Source organism: Triticum urartu, chromosome 5A (genome assembly GCF_056163025.1).
Source record: "Triticum urartu cultivar PI428250 chromosome 5A, HENAU_Tu73, whole genome shotgun sequence".
Taxonomy (NCBI): domain Eukaryota; kingdom Viridiplantae; phylum Streptophyta; class Magnoliopsida; order Poales; family Poaceae; genus Triticum; species Triticum urartu.
Window position 1 is genome coordinate 594,682,693 of NC_141877.1, and position 16,368 is coordinate 594,699,060.

A 16,368-nucleotide genomic window follows, 5' to 3' on the forward strand; every position below is an offset into this window, starting at 1 on the left:
TCGCCGCTCGCGTTGCCTTCGAGGTGCCCTCACGTGAGCAGTGAAGGTGGAGTTCGGGACGGCGTGGCCATGGCTCGTGACGAAGAGTTTTCGGGGATTAACTCAGAGCGATTCTGACGACGACTGACCCGTATGGATCAAAGCGATTTTTCAGGGATTAACTCAGAGCGATTCTGATGACGACTGATCCGTATGGATCAAAGCGTTGTCATCGTAGGAAAACGCCAGACCAACAGGCAGAAGCGAAGCAGAAGAATGGCATGGAGCGGCAGCTGCCCTAGGAGAACCCGTGGTAGCCCTAACACTAGACAAAGTGCTACCCCATTGTTTTTTGTCCTTGTTTCTTGCCATTTTTGGGTCTGCTATTCTCACAGCTCGCTACCCCATGTTCTGATTTTGCCTCGCCACTATTCGCCGTGGAGTGTTGACTTGCGTTACCACACTACGTGTATCTTGGAACGTAGCTATCCTGGTGTGCAAAAGCTAGCTGCTATTGATGACAGTTTGATGTATTTACTCTGGCTCTGGACGATCATAGTACGCTTATTGACTGGAATGGTACTGACTAGGATTCAGTAGTTAGTAATAATATTTACAACTTAATCTAGGGTCTATATAGGTCCCAGCACCAAGCCAATTAGTGCCTCATGAAGCTTGAGTCTCCCAATCGATGGGCTTCTATTGGCATGAGACAATCACTAGGGGGTATCATTTTGCTTCTTTTAGCACTGGTAAGCATATAGGTTCTACAGATACGTCAACTACTGAATCTTGCAGACTCAGCCTCCCCATTTGCACGGAGTCAATTCGTTAGCAGTAAACACATCGTGATCTTTTTGCTGGGTTGCAATCAGCCTCTCCAAATGCACGAACCTTTCCTGTGCTAGGCACCATCAGACGTCTGGTGAACCTCCCATCAGTTGGGAACCCTTCGATCATGGGTCGAGGTCTGACACGGTGCAGGCATGCCAGCCTACGGGCTGGGCCTAGTGGCTATGCACATGCAGACGTGGTCCAACTTCGTCTAAAAGAGGAAATAAATTTGATCCACCTAAAATGTTAGAAATGATAAGAGGGGAAAGATCTGGACCGGATCCCAAGCAGAACATGTGGTTATGATTGCCACCCCCACAAGATTGTTGCATAGGTTTGCTTTTTCCTATATATATATATATATATATATATATATATATATATATATATATATATATATATATAAGAGTACAATGACCAATTTGAATTATAAGACAAAGCAAGACCAAATCCTAGTCTATTCTATACTTCCTCATATACTCAACAAAATTAATCAAAAAGTTGCTTATATTCTCAACAACTAATATGGACGGCCAAATCATGCTTTTAATCGACACCCATAATCGAAGGCTAAATCGAATGTGCGAAGTTTAAATCCAGCCTACATCGATCGCTAAATCAGGTAGATAGGATGTACTGCCATTGAGAGTGTTGGCGGAGGAGAGATGAAGCGGTGATGAAGCTGGTGGTCGATACCATCGTTCAGATCTTGAATCCTATGATGCTTGTTGCCCCCAGTAAAAAGGGTGGAAAGAGAGGGGAGAGTGAGCGGTGAGAAAGGAGCGAGGGGATTTATTTTTTTGAAAGATCGCGAGGGGATTTATTGCACCGCTTCGTAAAACAACGCGCCATGTGACGCACGTTCCGGTGCGATGATGTTCTTCTGCCACGCTGCGAATCATCCCTAACGTCGACGACGAACCTGGCCGGCCCACTACACTAAAAACATGTGCCAAAGCAAGGCCACGTCCCACCCAACACCCATGAAACACAGGTCGAGGAGGACGACATTTTATTTTACACGACCAAATAATCAGCATCTGGGTCATACTGTTCCTCTGTTCCGATGAAACCAAGGCAATGCTACATTTGGCACCACACGGACGCATTCAACTCGTCACACCATTGCCGCCATCGGCCAGCTGCCAGCTGATAGGTCCAGTCAGAGACAAGAAGCGCTCCAGTGCCAACGGTGATTACTATACGTATACGTACCACGTACGTGTACTCATCACTGAGCTCTGTCTCTCCCTCCCTATATATACATGCAAAGCTAGAGCTAGAAGCAAAACACACGAGCTGCGTCCACCCCATCACAGGATCCTTCCCCTTTAGCAACAAGTTTTGCTGCTTACTCAGTCAGTGACCGATGGCGTCCAAGCAGATGCTCGTCGCCGTGGTCGCCGCGGCCGCCCTCGCAGTGGCCTTCCTCCCGGGGCTCGCCGTCGCCACGGAGCACATGGTCGGCGACGACAAGGGCTGGACCCTTAACTTCAACTACACGGCCTGGGCAGAGACCAACCAGTTCGTCGTCGGCGACACGCTAGGTAAGCAATCACACAACCATTAATCCGACCACGCGCCGCGGATCCATCTCGCCATGCTTCACAACACGGCGCGCTCTCTGTCTTGGTTCCGTCGGAAACTAAACTGCTCGCCGCGCGCTCTTGTGTTAATATATTGCAGTGTTCAAGTACAACAGCCCCGCCCACAACGTGGTGGAGGTGGGCGGGCCGGACTTCCTCAAGTGCAGCCCGCCGGCCAACGCCGTCGTCTTGACCACCGGAGAGGACCGGGTCACGCTCGACAAGGCCGGACGCAAGTGGTTCTTCTGCGGCGTCGGGCAGCATTGCGAGGACGGCATGAAGCTCAAGATCACCATCCTCGAGACCGCCCCGCCGAGTCCCCAGCCAGCCCCGACCAACCCTGCTGGCAAGCTGCAGGCGCGCTTCGGTGAGGCAGCGGCCGCGGTCGCTGCGCTCGCCATGGCCGTACTCGTGCTCTAGGCTACGACCCCAACGATCTTCTATATATGTGAGCGACCGAGAGCGTCGCGTCGTGTTTTTTTAGTGTATATGTGTATGTGGTCGTGCTGCCTGTTATGTATCAGCATTTTCGTTGTTGTTCTCTAATTTGAGCCCTTGCATTTTTCTTTGGCCAAAGATTAATTTCATTTGTTTAGTAAAGTTATCAGTGTTGAACAAGATAGATGATGTCACCGACATGTAAACATATTAATTTTTTCTAGTTTGAATTACTTTAACCCGAGTGTCGAAGTCAAAAAAGTAAATGACCGCTGCGTTCCTCACAGATAAGATCTTCGAAACTAGTTCACCTGAGGACATATTCCGACAAATATTTTCGAAACACAACTTCGTGTCACCAAAAGAAAGTTTCGAACTTAAATTTTTTGCTCTTTTCTAGACTGGACTGATAAGTTAAGAACTGTTTAGATTAAAAGCAAGTTTTTCCTATATAGTTGATTGCATCTCATTAAAATAGCCACCAAAAGATGCCTTCACAATTTCTGTGGAATATAAAAGCTTGTGTTACGAAAATAAAGTTTTGATATAAACATGCTTTTCCACCACAAGCCAACAAACCTATCATTTGTTACGAATTGTTGTGGGTAAAATTCAAGTTTCTTCTATATATATATATATATATATATATATATATATATATGTGTGTGTGTGTGTGTGTGTGTGTGTGTGTGTGTGTGTGTGTGTGTGTATGTGTGTGTGTTTGCATATCATTAAATTACTTTCATGGAATTTTTAGTGCATATACAAATGTCTAAAAGTAATTTAGTATGATGAAATTCAAGTTCATATTACAGATTTGCTTTTTCATCACACTAATTTTATTTTCAAAAGTATTAATCCAAGCTCCGATAATTGTACAAAAATATCTTTAACAACGTGTAAAAGATTATCTACTTAAAAAATCTTGCTTTCCATACACACATTTGTCAAAAATGATCAACCTATCAGTTTGCGACAGAAAAAACTGATTTACAGTGTAAAACTTGCTTTTTATCATAGTAAGTTGCTTTCGAAAATATTCGTAGGAACGTGTTAATGTCTAGTGACGAGGAACTCCAGTGTAGCTAGGCGAATTATAGTTTGGACACGCCACTAACAAATAATATGATTTTTAATTTCCATTCCATTATAGGTTTTGCATGATGTTCACATCGTCTATTTTGAAAGGTATATATATGTATGTCCCCAGCAAAAGAAACGGTATATGTATGTATAGTTGAGCTTGGTAGTATCACGCTAGTTGTTTGGATTGTCTCTGCAAGTGAGAAAGGGATCACGTAAAAACCACTTCTTTGCGAAAGTGTCCTTCTCAACTCGAGCTCATACACCCTTTGTTCCACAACGTAGTGCGTATTTAGTTTTGCAAAAGTCAAACATGTCTATGTTTGACCAAGATTATAAAATAAACCACCAACATATAAAATAGTAAATAAATCAAATATAAAAGTACACTTCATGATGAATCTAGTGATACTAAATTTGAATTTTGGATGTCAACATTTTCTTCAATAAACATGGTCATACATAGACATGCTTGACTTCCTAAAAAATTAATATGCACTGCATTATGGAATGAAGGGAGTATAAGCTGGAGTGAATAGTAAAATCTATTTTTAAAAAAATAAATGCAAAATTTTCTGAAAGTTTTTGTTCTAAAACTTTGACAAATGTTTCCAATGCTTGCAAAGTTTCGTCATGAAATGGCATTCGTGGAAGTCGTGGCAAAAAAAATTGATGCTCCAAAAAGGTTAATTTTGGAATGCTGATTTTGTTTTGTTTTTTGCCACGACTTCCACGAATGTCATTCTATGATAAAACTTTGCAAGCATTTATAACATTTATCAATTTTTCCCATAAAAGTTTCTGAGTATTTTAAATTTTTTTGTTCATCTGAGCTCATATGAGCTCGATCTCAGTTAATCTGCGTCCACTTTTTTTCCTTACTTGGAATGTTGCGAGACACCGAAAAGCTTTTCCAATAATAGCGTGTGCGCCCTGGTAGAGGTGGAGTGCACGAGCGCAACCAAGTGGCGTCCTTTCTCGTCACAAATCTTGCATATCTTTTCATTGATTTGTTACAATGGCTGATCTTTTTGTGCATTCTCTAGCAATTAATGATTGGAGATCACAAAATTAGAGGACCATCACAATTAAACTAGAAAATAAGTGAATTTAAAAAAGCATCTTGTATGATTGGACGAATGTCTTATCTTTGTTATTAAGAGATCAACTCTTAGCCATAATGGCATTTAAAAAAAACCGATCAACTCTTAGCTAAGAGAAGGCATGCCCTTTTTGTTTTTCTTTCTTTCATCTCAGCAATTATTCTATGTGGCATCGCTAAGATAAGATTAGCATAATTTGCAGGAAGACTAAATCTAGCCTCTTGCCTCCACCTCTTTGATTTCAACCTCATCTTAGCTGTAGTGAGGTAACGTGGAGCGTATCAAGCTCTCCAAAGAGAAACAAAATCGACCAGTAATTGTAGCTAGGCTTTTCTAAAGAGAGCCAGTGTAAACACAGAGGTACATATTTGTTCTTTCCGAAAATTTCATTCATCAATTGAATACAAGAGAGCAAAATTAGTATTTGAAATCTTGTTTTTACTACCCGTTGTTTCTTGCTCCTGTCCTGATGGGTCTGGCGAACGTGTCAAACCTCTGCTCTCAGATGACATTTGGACGAAGGGCTGCAAAGGAAGATGCGGACCGTGTCAACCATGCAATACAACCCCTCCATTGGTAACTCCGACGAGGGGCTACTAGTTCCACCCTGTGTCTTGACTATTTCTCCCATGCACGTACAAGATCATTGTCACTTCTATATAACCATGTATGTGTGCTTTAATTTGTTCTCATCAGTCATCACACCATAGTACAGCCTGAGAGCAGTAAGTAAATAGGAAGAAGTAGTTTGAGTTTCGGGGCTCGACGATCTCCATGGCTTCCAAGCAGATGCTTGTCGTGGCGGTGGCATTCGCCATGGTCTTCCTCCCCTTGCTCGCCGCCTCAGCCACTGTCCACCCCGTGGGCGACGGCAGTGGGTGGACGCTCGGGTTCGACTACACCACCTGGTCCAAGAGCAAGCAGTTCACGGTCGGCGACGCGCTAGGTAATCATGCGTCCATTAGCCATTACCATGTGCCCTTCGTTCTCGCTGCACAAACGAGATTGAACTGCTTTACTGATTCACGGAGATGCGCGCGCGTGCTTGCAGTGTTCAAGTACAACAAGGCCCTCCATAACGTGGTGGAGGTGAGCGGGCCGGATTTCAAGGCGTGCAAGAACACCAAGGGCGGCGCCGCCTGGAGGTCCGGTGCCGACCAGGTCCACCTCGGCGACGCGGGGAGGAGGTGGTTCATCTGCACCGTGGGCAACCACTGCCAGATGGGCTTGAAGCTCAACGTCACCATCCTCGCCGCGGACGCGCTTTCGCCTGCGCCTGCACCAGCTCCGTGGTCGACGGTGCCATCGTCGTCTACTCCTCACAAGTCCAGGCGGCCCTTTGTTTCCAAGTGATGATGACCTGCCGCTGCCGGCCAGCGCCCTGTATCAACTACGTTGTTCGTGTCTGTTCTTTACTAGTCACATCGTGCACGTACGGTGTGATCAATCACACTGCTGGATTCATGTAATGTTCCCCGTATCATGACGATTTATTAGTTGCTCGACTCGTCCTATATAAATTAAATTGCCCATTAATATTGTTGTTGATCCGGGGCGGAAAATCTACCGTGCTCGGGACCTCCCGTGCCTGTATCTATAGTTCATTCTGGCTTCGAGATTCTCACCAAAAATGCTAGGAGACATTACTCTAGAAAATTCCTGTGCACTGAAATTTCGAGCGCACTGGTATGTACTCCATAACCCATTCCCGACCTGCAACTGGAGTCCCCTGCCGGTGAGCTGGGCGAAGCTGAATGTGGATGGCTCTTTCAATCCAGAAGATGGGATAGCAGGTACGGGAATGGTGCCGTGGGACCAAAATGGCGACATCATTTTTTTGGCTTGCAGATCCTTGTGGCTGTGCCCGGATGCCCTTCATGCAGAGCGTGCAGGATGCATGAAATGGCTGGCTCTAGCACACCAATGGATGGAACTTCCAGTCGTCTTGGAATGCGATAGTCTCCAAGCGGTCTCGTTGATCAATGCTAGGAGCAAGGATCGATCACAATATGCCATGGTCATTTCGAAGGTGAAGAGATTGATGGGTGAGCGGGAGTGTAGGGTTACACACATTTCCAGAGAGCAAAATAATATTAGTCATGTTTCAGCTAACTTTGGGTGATCAGAAGACCAAATTATGGTCTGGCTCTGCTCGGGTCCACTTAACATCCCTAGTCTGTGGAGGGATGAAGCTCCACGCTCTTGAGTAATACACTCGTTTTTACCCGGCAAAAAAAGAAGATACACTTAGAAATGGTGTCAGATGTATTAGCTTTATGCCAGCGAGTCAGAGCATGAGATATTGGGTGCATGCGCACATGGTTATCTCTCTTCATCCATAGAAAATCAAGTACTACTTTATGTTCTTCTGAGATGTTCATTCATAGGTATCTTATGAAACAAAATTTATTTTTAAATCTGTTTACATATTTCAATTTCTGACGTCGAGATCTTTAAGACGGGATCAAATTGGAATATGTTGTAATCCATTTTTAAAATTAGTGAAACATATTTCACTTATTTATTAAAAAACAGATTTCACTCGTTTCTTAAAAACTCAGGAGTGTAGAATATATTCAAAACATTGATTTCGCTCATTTCAAAACTCCGATTTCACTCATTTCAAAACACTTTCAATCATTTCAGAAGACTTGTTTCACTCAGTTCTCAAATAAACAATTTCAGTCATCTTCAAAAAGAACAATTTCACTCCTTTTATTGACATATTTCACTCATTTGAATCTACAGATTTAAATAAATTCTGAATCATTGATTTCACTCAATACGAAACACTCATTTCACTCAACTAAAAAAATCACTTATTTTGATTTCACATCATTCAAAACAATGTTTTCACTCAAACTGTTTTGCTACAGTAACCTGATCTGCTACAATGCTTTTTTAGAACATCTTTGAACACAGTATAGACGCATGTGCTCATAATACGCGTATACACTCATCCCTATAAACACACGCACGCATTCATTACCCCCATGAGCATCTTCAAGAGAATAAATGCGAGCATCAGGACTTGAACCCTTGTGGGCTGGAGATATCACTGTCCACCTAACCATCCAACTACAAGTTTGTCTTATAAAACCCGGACCGCCACAGTACAACTACAGGATGGAAAAACGCGACATTACACGACATGAGTCGCTACAGGCGCCTTAGGGCATCTCCAACAGTTGTAAGTTAGGTGTTGGTAAATTTGCCACTTAGGACATAGTGATGATGTGGCATGTATTAAATGTGAAGAGAGAGCAAAGTTATATGTAGATTAACCAACAACCTTTACACAAGCTCCAAGGTAAAATAGAGAGCAATCACATTTATTTTCTCACCATCTATTGGGTAGCTTACATACAATCCATTGGAGTAGTTGTATGATAGCTTGTTGGTTGATGACATGAACATTTTACCAACAAGATTAACATACAACATGTTGAAGATGCCCTTACGTATGTGCGATTTGGCCGGCCCAGGTGGAACGCCCTGTGTGTGTTTGCAGGTGACCCAATATACTCGTTCAAAAGCCTGAAAGGTTCCTACATGGGTCGGCCACTAGTGTGGCCCAATAATTTTCGTAATTTTACTTATTTATATTTTTTCATAGAATGTGTTTAATAGATTTATTTATTGTAAAAATCATATTATATCATGAAAATCATATAACAAAAAGTGAAAATGTTCATGGACGACATAAATATTATGTTCGTATATTGAATGTAAAAACTCATTTAATATTTGGGAAATTTTCCCTACATTAAAATAACATACATTCACAAATAAGTTCCTGGTTTTATCAAATCATGAATGATTATGTATGTGCTCATGTGCATTGATAAAATGTTCCAGTATTTTCTAACAAAATAAAATTGAACTATAAAAAATATAGTAACAAGGTAAAATCGAAAGAAGATAAAAATTAAAATAAAATGTAAATGAAAAACAAAGGTGCAAAAAGTAAACAGATACAAATTGTGTTGTAGATCCACTCATACATTAATTTGATTTTGCTAGCACAATTCTGCACTATAATCTATGTCACGGCAGCAATGTGCACAACAGGTCAACTCCTCCATGCAAACCAAGAGCGCACTTGCAAAATCAATGAAGGATCATGAACTAAATTAGGTTTTAGATCCCCTCATCCATTAATTTGGTCTTGTTAGCGCAAATCTGCACAATGATTTATATCACCGCAACAACGTACGTACACCGCAGGTCAACTCCTCCATGGAACCCAAGAGTGCACTTATGAAATCAATTAAGGATCATGGACAAAATTATGTTTTAGATCCACTTGTGCACTAATTGGTTCTTGTTAGCACAATTCCTCTCTATAACCAAAAAAAAGAAAGAATTGCACACTCAACTCCTGCATGCAAGCTAGCAGGGCATGTTACAAAATCAATTATAGATCGTGAACAAAATCATGTTTAGTGCGCTTCATGTTCATCTGGCATATGAACGTTCGTGGAGACCAACGAACAAAAGCCAGCTTAATTTGCGGCGGTGGTGGAGACCACCAACCAACGTTGGGGTTGAGGTTGAATCGAGTCGATCCCAAACGAATAAAGGATAGTGATACATACTCTGCTAACCACCATTTAAGTCAAGTTGACGTTCGTGTCAACGAACAGACGCCTTGATTATCGGGAGAGAATGCCCACGGCAAGTGCCTGTTTTATGTCGAGTTCATTGCCTTCGTGTCTCCGGTTCATTGTCTTCGTGCTAGTCGGTGGGTGATTAGCATTTGCATGGCAAAGAGAGGGAGAGATTTTAATCATTGAGAAGACGCATTGTGTTATCCCTAACTGCCGGTGAGAGTGTTAACAAGGTCATCAACGGAGCTGGATTAATCTCCTGCCAACATAGTTCAAGCCCAAGAGTCAAAATATGCTGTCCCCGTCCCACGCCAAAAAAAGAGTGTCAACATGCTGTAACGAACTAATCATCCATATTTTTCTGTATGCTTGCGATTCCTAATCTTCCATGGAATAATATGATATCATGTGGCATTGTCAACGCGTCCATATAATTCAACTACCAGTGTGGTACGGTAACCAACCTCCTAATCATTCAGACGAATTCTTTGTATGCGCTGAACACACTAGCTAATAAGGTCATGCATGTACGTGTTCGTCCTCATAGTCTTCGTGATCTATAAATACTCATCGAAACCACACTATTGTCACCATCAAGCACTCCCTCTGCAAGTCTCTTTCATTAGACACACGCAAACAGAAGTACGTGAACAACAAGGAGATGGCGACCGCATCCAACAAGGTTGCGGTGCTCATGGCGCTCATGGCCGCTGCGTTGAGCTCTGTGTCTATGGCCGCCGGGCTGCAGCACGGCTTCTACTACTCGTCGTGCCCGAAAGCCGAGGACACGGTGCGGAGCGCCGTGCAAGGCATGATCCACAGTGACCCCACCATGGGCGCTGCCTTTGTTCGCCTCTTCTTCCACGATTGCTTTGTCAGGGTACGTACCTCAATGAAAACACATGCATGCCACGCTACATTTTGGAACACTTGGGGTTCCATTGCAAATCTATATGAATTTCACATGTGACATTTCTATTCTATATAAACATACAGTACTACTACTCCTATATCCTTTATTGAATTTCTTGAATAGTAGCACATCAAACTATTTAGAAAGCATGCATTGAACTTTCTAATTTTAACTACGTAATAACATTCAAGAATAGGTTAAAACTGTCAAGATGGACATATCATAGTACTATATATTACCATGAACTTTTACTGACATATACATAGATACGTACAAATCTGGAAAAGTGTATTTATAAGGACCTTTTGCAGGGTTGCGATGCCTCCATTCTGCTAGACCAGACCACCAACAACACGCAGACTGAGAAAACAACAATCCCTCTGCGCGGCTACGATGCAATGAACAAGATCAAGGCCGACGTGGAGGCCGTCTGCCCGGAAGTCGTCTCTTGTGCCGACATCCTGGCCTTTGCCGCGCGCGACTCCGTCGCCGCATTAGGCGGCTTCACCTTCCACATGCCATCCGGCCGCCTCGACGGCTTCCAGTCAGTCGCAGCTGAGGTCTTCCAAGGCATTCCATCCCCGGCGTTTCATCTCCAAGAACTCCTTGACAACTTCGCCGCCAAAGGCCTCAACGCCGAGGACTTGGTGGTGCTCTCCGGCGCGCACTCCTTCGGCCTCACACACTGTAACTTTGTCACCCCACGGTTGTACCCCACCGTCGACCCCACTATGAACGCCACCTTCGCTGCGGCGCTCAAGAAGGTGTGCCCGCCACCAAGGAACGGCGGGGGATTCATCTCCGTGAGCAACAACCGCGTGACAGACCCGAACAAGCTGAGCAACCAGTTCTACCATAACGTGGCCTCTGGGCAGGTGTTATTCACGTCGGACCAGACGTTGATGGACCAGACACCGACAACCGGCAACAAGACGGCGGCCATGGTAGCCGACAATGCTGCTAACCCCATCGCGTGGATGGCCAGGTTCGCGGGGGCTATGGTGAAGATGGGAAGCATCGAGGTGCTTACCGGGACCGACCCGGGCGAAGTCAGGAAGTTCTGCTTCGCCACCAACAACGCGAGCTAGAATCGTTGGAGCTGCATGCATGATGATTAAACATAATTAAGTGCGCACTTGGGCAGCTACAACTGGAGGACTTAGTTGGTCTAATCCTTGTTATTTTGGTTTCATTATAGTTACATGTGTACTTCATTTTCGAACCAGAAATTAGCTATGTACGAGTTGCTTTTGTTAACAACATTCCGATTTCACAAAATTACTTTGGCTTCCTGAAGACACCTCTACTTTTCTTATCATTTTACTTATTTTACCCCATATATACTAACAGGTTGGGCCATCATCGGTCCTACATGGCGAGTGAGTCGGACGCCAGCTAGAATCGACATGATAAATGGGGGCTAAACAATTCAGATGGTATATTTGATGGCAAGCAACATGCAAATTCAGGGGAATTGCGGAGAGCTAAACAATTGAAGGAGTACAGACGCACTAATGGTCTTTGCTTCAGTCTGGGTAAAAAAATTGCACCTGGTCATGTATGTGCTAAGCAAGGACAAGACACAGTGCAAACACATGTAATTGCAGTGCAAACGAGGAGAGTGGCATTTTTCCTGATTTTGTATTGGATGCTATTGCAGTACAGGAAGCAGTGGAAGAACAGCTTCAGCCAGTCAAGGGTCTGTCGTGTGCAGATCATCTAAGAAGGCAAGAATAAAATAAAAATCCGATTAAGAGCCCCAAATCAAGTGGTGCTGAAACTGTTGGACTCGGAAAGCACACACAGCTTTATGGATGTTTGCCTTATTGTCCAGAATTCAGACTGAACCACAACAACCCAAACAGCCTCTGACAGTTAAGGTGGCTAATGGGGAACTACTAGTATAGAATATAATAAACTGTCTGAGGACCTGGTTCCGTGCAACGCGGGAACGTACGAAAGGGCGGATGTGCGCGTGGCACGGCCGTCGCCGGCGGGCCCTCCCGGCGTCACCTCCCTTTCTCCCCGGCAAAAAAATACGCGCTCAAGCGCCCGCCTCTGGAGCGGCCGGCGTAGGGAAGAGACGAGGAAGGACAGAAGAAAAAGGGGAAAGAAAATTAGTGCCTGATAGGTGGGTCCCTCGTTCACCTCAGCAGGTCAAATATTGACATGGATTAGTCTTCACCGCAATGACCCACATGCAATAGATTGGCCATTTTAGATTTCAGATGTATATCACATTTGGTACCAAAGTAATTATACTCAGTTTATTTGTACATACGGTCACAGTTAACCAACATATGAACTAAATTCTCTTGTTGATCAATTCATGAATTAACCACATTTGTTCACAGTACAATCTCCGAAGTCCAAACTAAGATTTACACGTTCCAAGAAAATACAAAGAAGATCGATCGATCTATATCCTCGAGGCCGCCATGACTACTGCTTTATCGGTTGGCCGTTGATCTGCTGGTTTGTTGCTGGCGTCAGATCCTTCGGGTGATCTTGTCCGCAACCACGACCGGATTGTGCTTGGCGATCTGCTCCTGGCCGGCGGTCTTGTAGTCGAATCCACAGTCGTGCTTCTCCGAGTAGCGGTGCACGCTGCAGAAGGTGCCCTCGCAACGGCATCGGAACCCCAGCAGCCCCACCTTCTTGCGGCACGTCGCGCACCGGTTCGCCGCCACCGGCGGCTGCTTCACGGAGCTCGCGGAGGAATCAGCCGCGGCGGCGGTGGAGGAGGCGGCCGCACCATCAGAGGACGGGACGGCGACGATCATCTTGGCCTTCTTCGCCGGAGGCCCCGTCGAGGCGGCCACGGTGTTAGCGGTGCCGATGACGACGTGGTCCAGGTAGCACTTGGAGCACATGTTGCCCGTGGCGGCGGCGCCGAAGAAGCCGCAGCCGTTGGCGCACATGCCGGCCGTCTCCTCCTTGTCGGGGCACTTGCGCTTCTGCGTCGTCGCCGATGCGTCCATCGCCGCTACGTACGTAGTCCTCGAAGACTCCCGCCGGTCTGTATTGGGGCGCCGGGACCTGCGTGATCTTGGTGGGAGGGGGCGAGGCTGTTTGGTTGCGTTTGGTTGTGCGTGGGGGTGGAACCTTATAACGGTGGCTCGAAGACGAACGCGCGTCGGTCAGGTACCAACCAAACAGCCTCCTAGTAGGAGTGGCATCCGCATCTGTGCCCAAGACGGCCAACGAACACGTCCGGCTTGCGGTGTCAACACTGCTAAACGGAAAACCGAGCGTGTGTTACACGCAAAAGGTAAGACGAGCTAGCGGCGGTCGTTCTACGTCGCTGTTCTGAAACTATGTGTAAAACCATATGCAGACAAGCTCTTCCAATGGACGGATGTTCATGTTGTTGGATGGTTAGGTGGATCCTAACCCATGCGACTTCAAGTCTTGGTGCTTGCATTTGTTCCTGAATTTATTTTGGGATTTGCGGCGATGCGCGTTCAGTAAAAGGAGATGTTCCCGTGAACTATCTTTGGTGACTTCGTCAATCTCAAGATGAAATGCCAACTCAGTCTCTCGAAGGTGCTCATAAGGGTAGGGTGTGAGTGTGTATTTATAGAGATGAGTGTATGCGCATATATATGAATGCACACGTCTGTACTATGTTAAAAGAATGGACAAACGTTTCGGCCAGTGCTCCCTCACAAAACCATGACTCAGTCGGACTTCTTAAACCGCACACACACGTCTGCGTTAATCGGCACCCTTCAAACCCAACCAACATATGGAGTGGGTATGGTGAGGCTCGGACGTGCCCGAGTGCATCTGTCATGTCGAACAGGCCCTTGTTGCTGGCCCACTCGGACCTCACATTAATCCTCACATGGACGAATCCTAAACGGCAGCCAAACAACTCGCTCCACTCCACTTCTTTTTGTCTCCTCCTCATCTCGTCCACTCCCCTTTTTACAACGGCATCAATGCAACTTCCGGTCATGGAGTCGACGACGGCTAGTAGTCGCTGTGGCGCAATGCGGAGCCAAATGACGTGGAGGAGCTCGTCATGCGGCTTGGCCTTGGCGACGGCGGAAGCTCAGGCTTTGTGTAGTTCCCTGCCACCCGGCGACGTAGTGCGGACAACAAGAATGGTCGGTCTCGTCTATGAAGCCGCATACCTTCCCGTCCATCGCCCCGCCGCATCCATTTCCGCCTTCTCTACCTGCTCCGGAAGGTTACCCCGGGCGACCGATGGGTCCTAGTGGCCACGCCGGCTCGGACACCCGAATCTTAGTCGCGGGCCGCACGCCGTGAGCGGCAACGGGCAAGGGGGAGGGTGGTCGTGGGGACGTGTTGTCCGCCCATTAGGCCTGCTCGTGCCGGTTTATTTGGACCACGAGCTCCTCGCGACGATCCTTTAGCACTCCCTCATGACGGGGGAGAACAACGCGTGGTGGTTCTGCGCTGCAAGACTGCGAAAGTGTTGGGGAACGTTGCAGAAAACAAAAAAAATTTCTACGTTTCACCAAGATCAATCTATGGAGTCAACTAGCAACGAGAGGATAGTGCATCTACATACCCTTGTAGATCGCGAGCGGAAGCGTTCAAGATAACGGGGATGATGGAGTCGTACTCGCCGTGATCCAAATCACCGATGACCAAGTGCCGAACGGACGGCACCTCCGCGTTCAATACACGTACGGAGCGGATGACGTCTCCTCCTTCTTGATCCAGCAAGGGGGAAGGAGAGGTTGATGAAGATCCAGCAGCACGACGGTGTGGTGGTGGAAGCAGCAATGATCGCAGCAGGGCTTCGCCGAGCTTCTGCGAGAGGGAGAGGTGTAGCAGGGGAGAGGGAGGCGCCAAGACTTCAGGTCCGGCTGCCCTCCCTCCCCCCCCCTTTATATAGGCCCCCTGGGGGGCGCCAACCCTAGGAGATGGTATCTCCTTGGGGGGCGTCGGCCAAGGGGAGGCTTGCCCCCCAAGGCAAGTGGAGGCGCCCCCCCACCCTAGGGTTTCCAACCCTAGGCGCAGGGGGAGCCCAAGAGGGGGGCGCACCAGCCCACTAGGGGCTGGTTCCCTCCCCACTTCAGCCCACGGGGCCCTCCGGGATGGGTGGCCCCACCCGGTGGACCCCCAGGACCCATCCGGTGGTCCCGGTACAATACCGGTGACCCCGAATCTTTCCCGATGGCCGAAACTACACTTCCTATATATAATTCTTCACCTCTGGACCATTCCGGAACTCCTCGTGACGTCCAGGATCTAATCCGGGACTCCGAACGACTTTCGGATTACTGCATACTCATATCTCTACAACCCTAGCGTCACCGAACCTTAAGTGTGTAGACCCTACGGGTTCGGGAGACAAGCAGACATGACCGAGACGACTCTCCGTCAATAACCAACAACGGGATCTGGATACCCATGTTGGCTCCCACATGCTCCTCGATGATCTCATCGTATGAACCACGATGTCGAGGATTCAAGCAACCCCATATACAATTCCCTTTGTCAATCGGTACGTTACTTGCCCGAGACTCGATCGTCGGTATCCCAATACCTTGTTCAGTCTCGTTACCAGCAAGTCACTTTACTCGTACCGTAATGCATGATCCCGTGATCAACCACTTGATCACATTGAGCTCATTATGATGATGCATTACCGAGTGGGCCAGAGATACCTCTCCATCATATGGAGTGACAAATCCCAGTCTCGATTCGTGCCAACCCAACAGACACTTTCGGAGACACCTGTAATGTATCTTTATAGTCACCCAGTTACGTTGTGACGTTTGGCACACCCAAAGCACTCCTACGGTATCCGGGAGTTGCACAATCTCATGGTCTAAGGAAATGAT

The 16,368-nt window shown here is 46.4% G+C and overlaps 4 protein-coding genes across 4 annotated transcripts; 3 read left to right on the forward strand and 1 right to left on the reverse strand.

Annotated features, from left to right (window-relative positions):
• Nucleotides 1–2,117: 2,117 nt before the first annotated feature.
• Nucleotides 2,118–3,030, forward strand: LOC125506098 (blue copper protein 1a-like). Its single transcript, XM_048670972.2, has 2 exons — nt 2,118–2,360; nt 2,500–3,030. Exons 1-2 carry the CDS (start codon nt 2,183–2,185, stop codon nt 2,817–2,819), a joined length of 498 nt encoding a protein of 165 aa, XP_048526929.2. The 5' UTR covers nt 2,118–2,182; the 3' UTR covers nt 2,820–3,030.
• A 2,704-nt stretch (nt 3,031–5,734) lies between these two features.
• Nucleotides 5,735–6,478, forward strand: LOC125506099 (mavicyanin-like). Its single transcript, XM_048670973.2, has 2 exons — nt 5,735–5,969; nt 6,075–6,478. Exons 1-2 carry the CDS (start codon nt 5,798–5,800, stop codon nt 6,374–6,376), a joined length of 474 nt encoding a protein of 157 aa, XP_048526930.1. The 5' UTR covers nt 5,735–5,797; the 3' UTR covers nt 6,377–6,478.
• Nucleotides 6,479–10,203: 3,725 nt separating this feature from the next.
• On the forward strand, nt 10,204–11,824 carry LOC125506100 (peroxidase 2-like). Its single transcript, XM_048670975.2, has 2 exons — nt 10,204–10,513; nt 10,858–11,824. Exons 1-2 carry the CDS (start codon nt 10,295–10,297, stop codon nt 11,632–11,634), a joined length of 996 nt encoding a protein of 331 aa, XP_048526932.2. The 5' UTR covers nt 10,204–10,294; the 3' UTR covers nt 11,635–11,824.
• Nucleotides 11,825–12,831: 1,007 nt separating this feature from the next.
• Nucleotides 12,832–13,609, reverse strand: LOC125507440 (zinc finger A20 and AN1 domain-containing stress-associated protein 7-like). Its single transcript, XM_048672018.2, has one exon. The coding sequence runs from the start codon at nt 13,525–13,527 to the stop codon at nt 13,036–13,038; it is 492 nt and encodes a 163-aa protein (XP_048527975.2). The 5' UTR covers nt 13,528–13,609; the 3' UTR covers nt 12,832–13,035.
• Nucleotides 13,610–16,368: the final 2,759 nt, after the last annotated feature.

Excerpts from the sequence above, each read along its gene's own strand:
- LOC125506100 (XM_048670975.2), top strand. The coding sequence starts at position 10,295 with ATGGCGACCGCATCCAACAAGGTTGCGGTGCTCATGGCGCTCATGGCC. Across the intron at positions 10,514-10,857 it reads TCCACGATTGCTTTGTCAGG|GGTTGCGATGCCTCCATTCT; the intron begins GTACGTACCTCA and ends GACCTTTTGCAG.
- LOC125506098 (XM_048670972.2), top strand. The coding sequence starts at position 2,183 with ATGGCGTCCAAGCAGATGCTCGTCGCCGTGGTCGCCGCGGCCGCCCTC. Across the intron at positions 2,361-2,499 it reads CGTCGTCGGCGACACGCTAG|TGTTCAAGTACAACAGCCCC; the intron begins GTAAGCAATCAC and ends AATATATTGCAG.
- LOC125506099 (XM_048670973.2), top strand. The coding sequence starts at position 5,798 with ATGGCTTCCAAGCAGATGCTTGTCGTGGCGGTGGCATTCGCCATGGTC. Across the intron at positions 5,970-6,074 it reads CACGGTCGGCGACGCGCTAG|TGTTCAAGTACAACAAGGCC; the intron begins GTAATCATGCGT and ends GCGTGCTTGCAG.
- LOC125507440 (XM_048672018.2), bottom strand. The coding sequence starts at position 13,527 with ATGGACGCATCGGCGACGACGCAGAAGCGCAAGTGCCCCGACAAGGAG.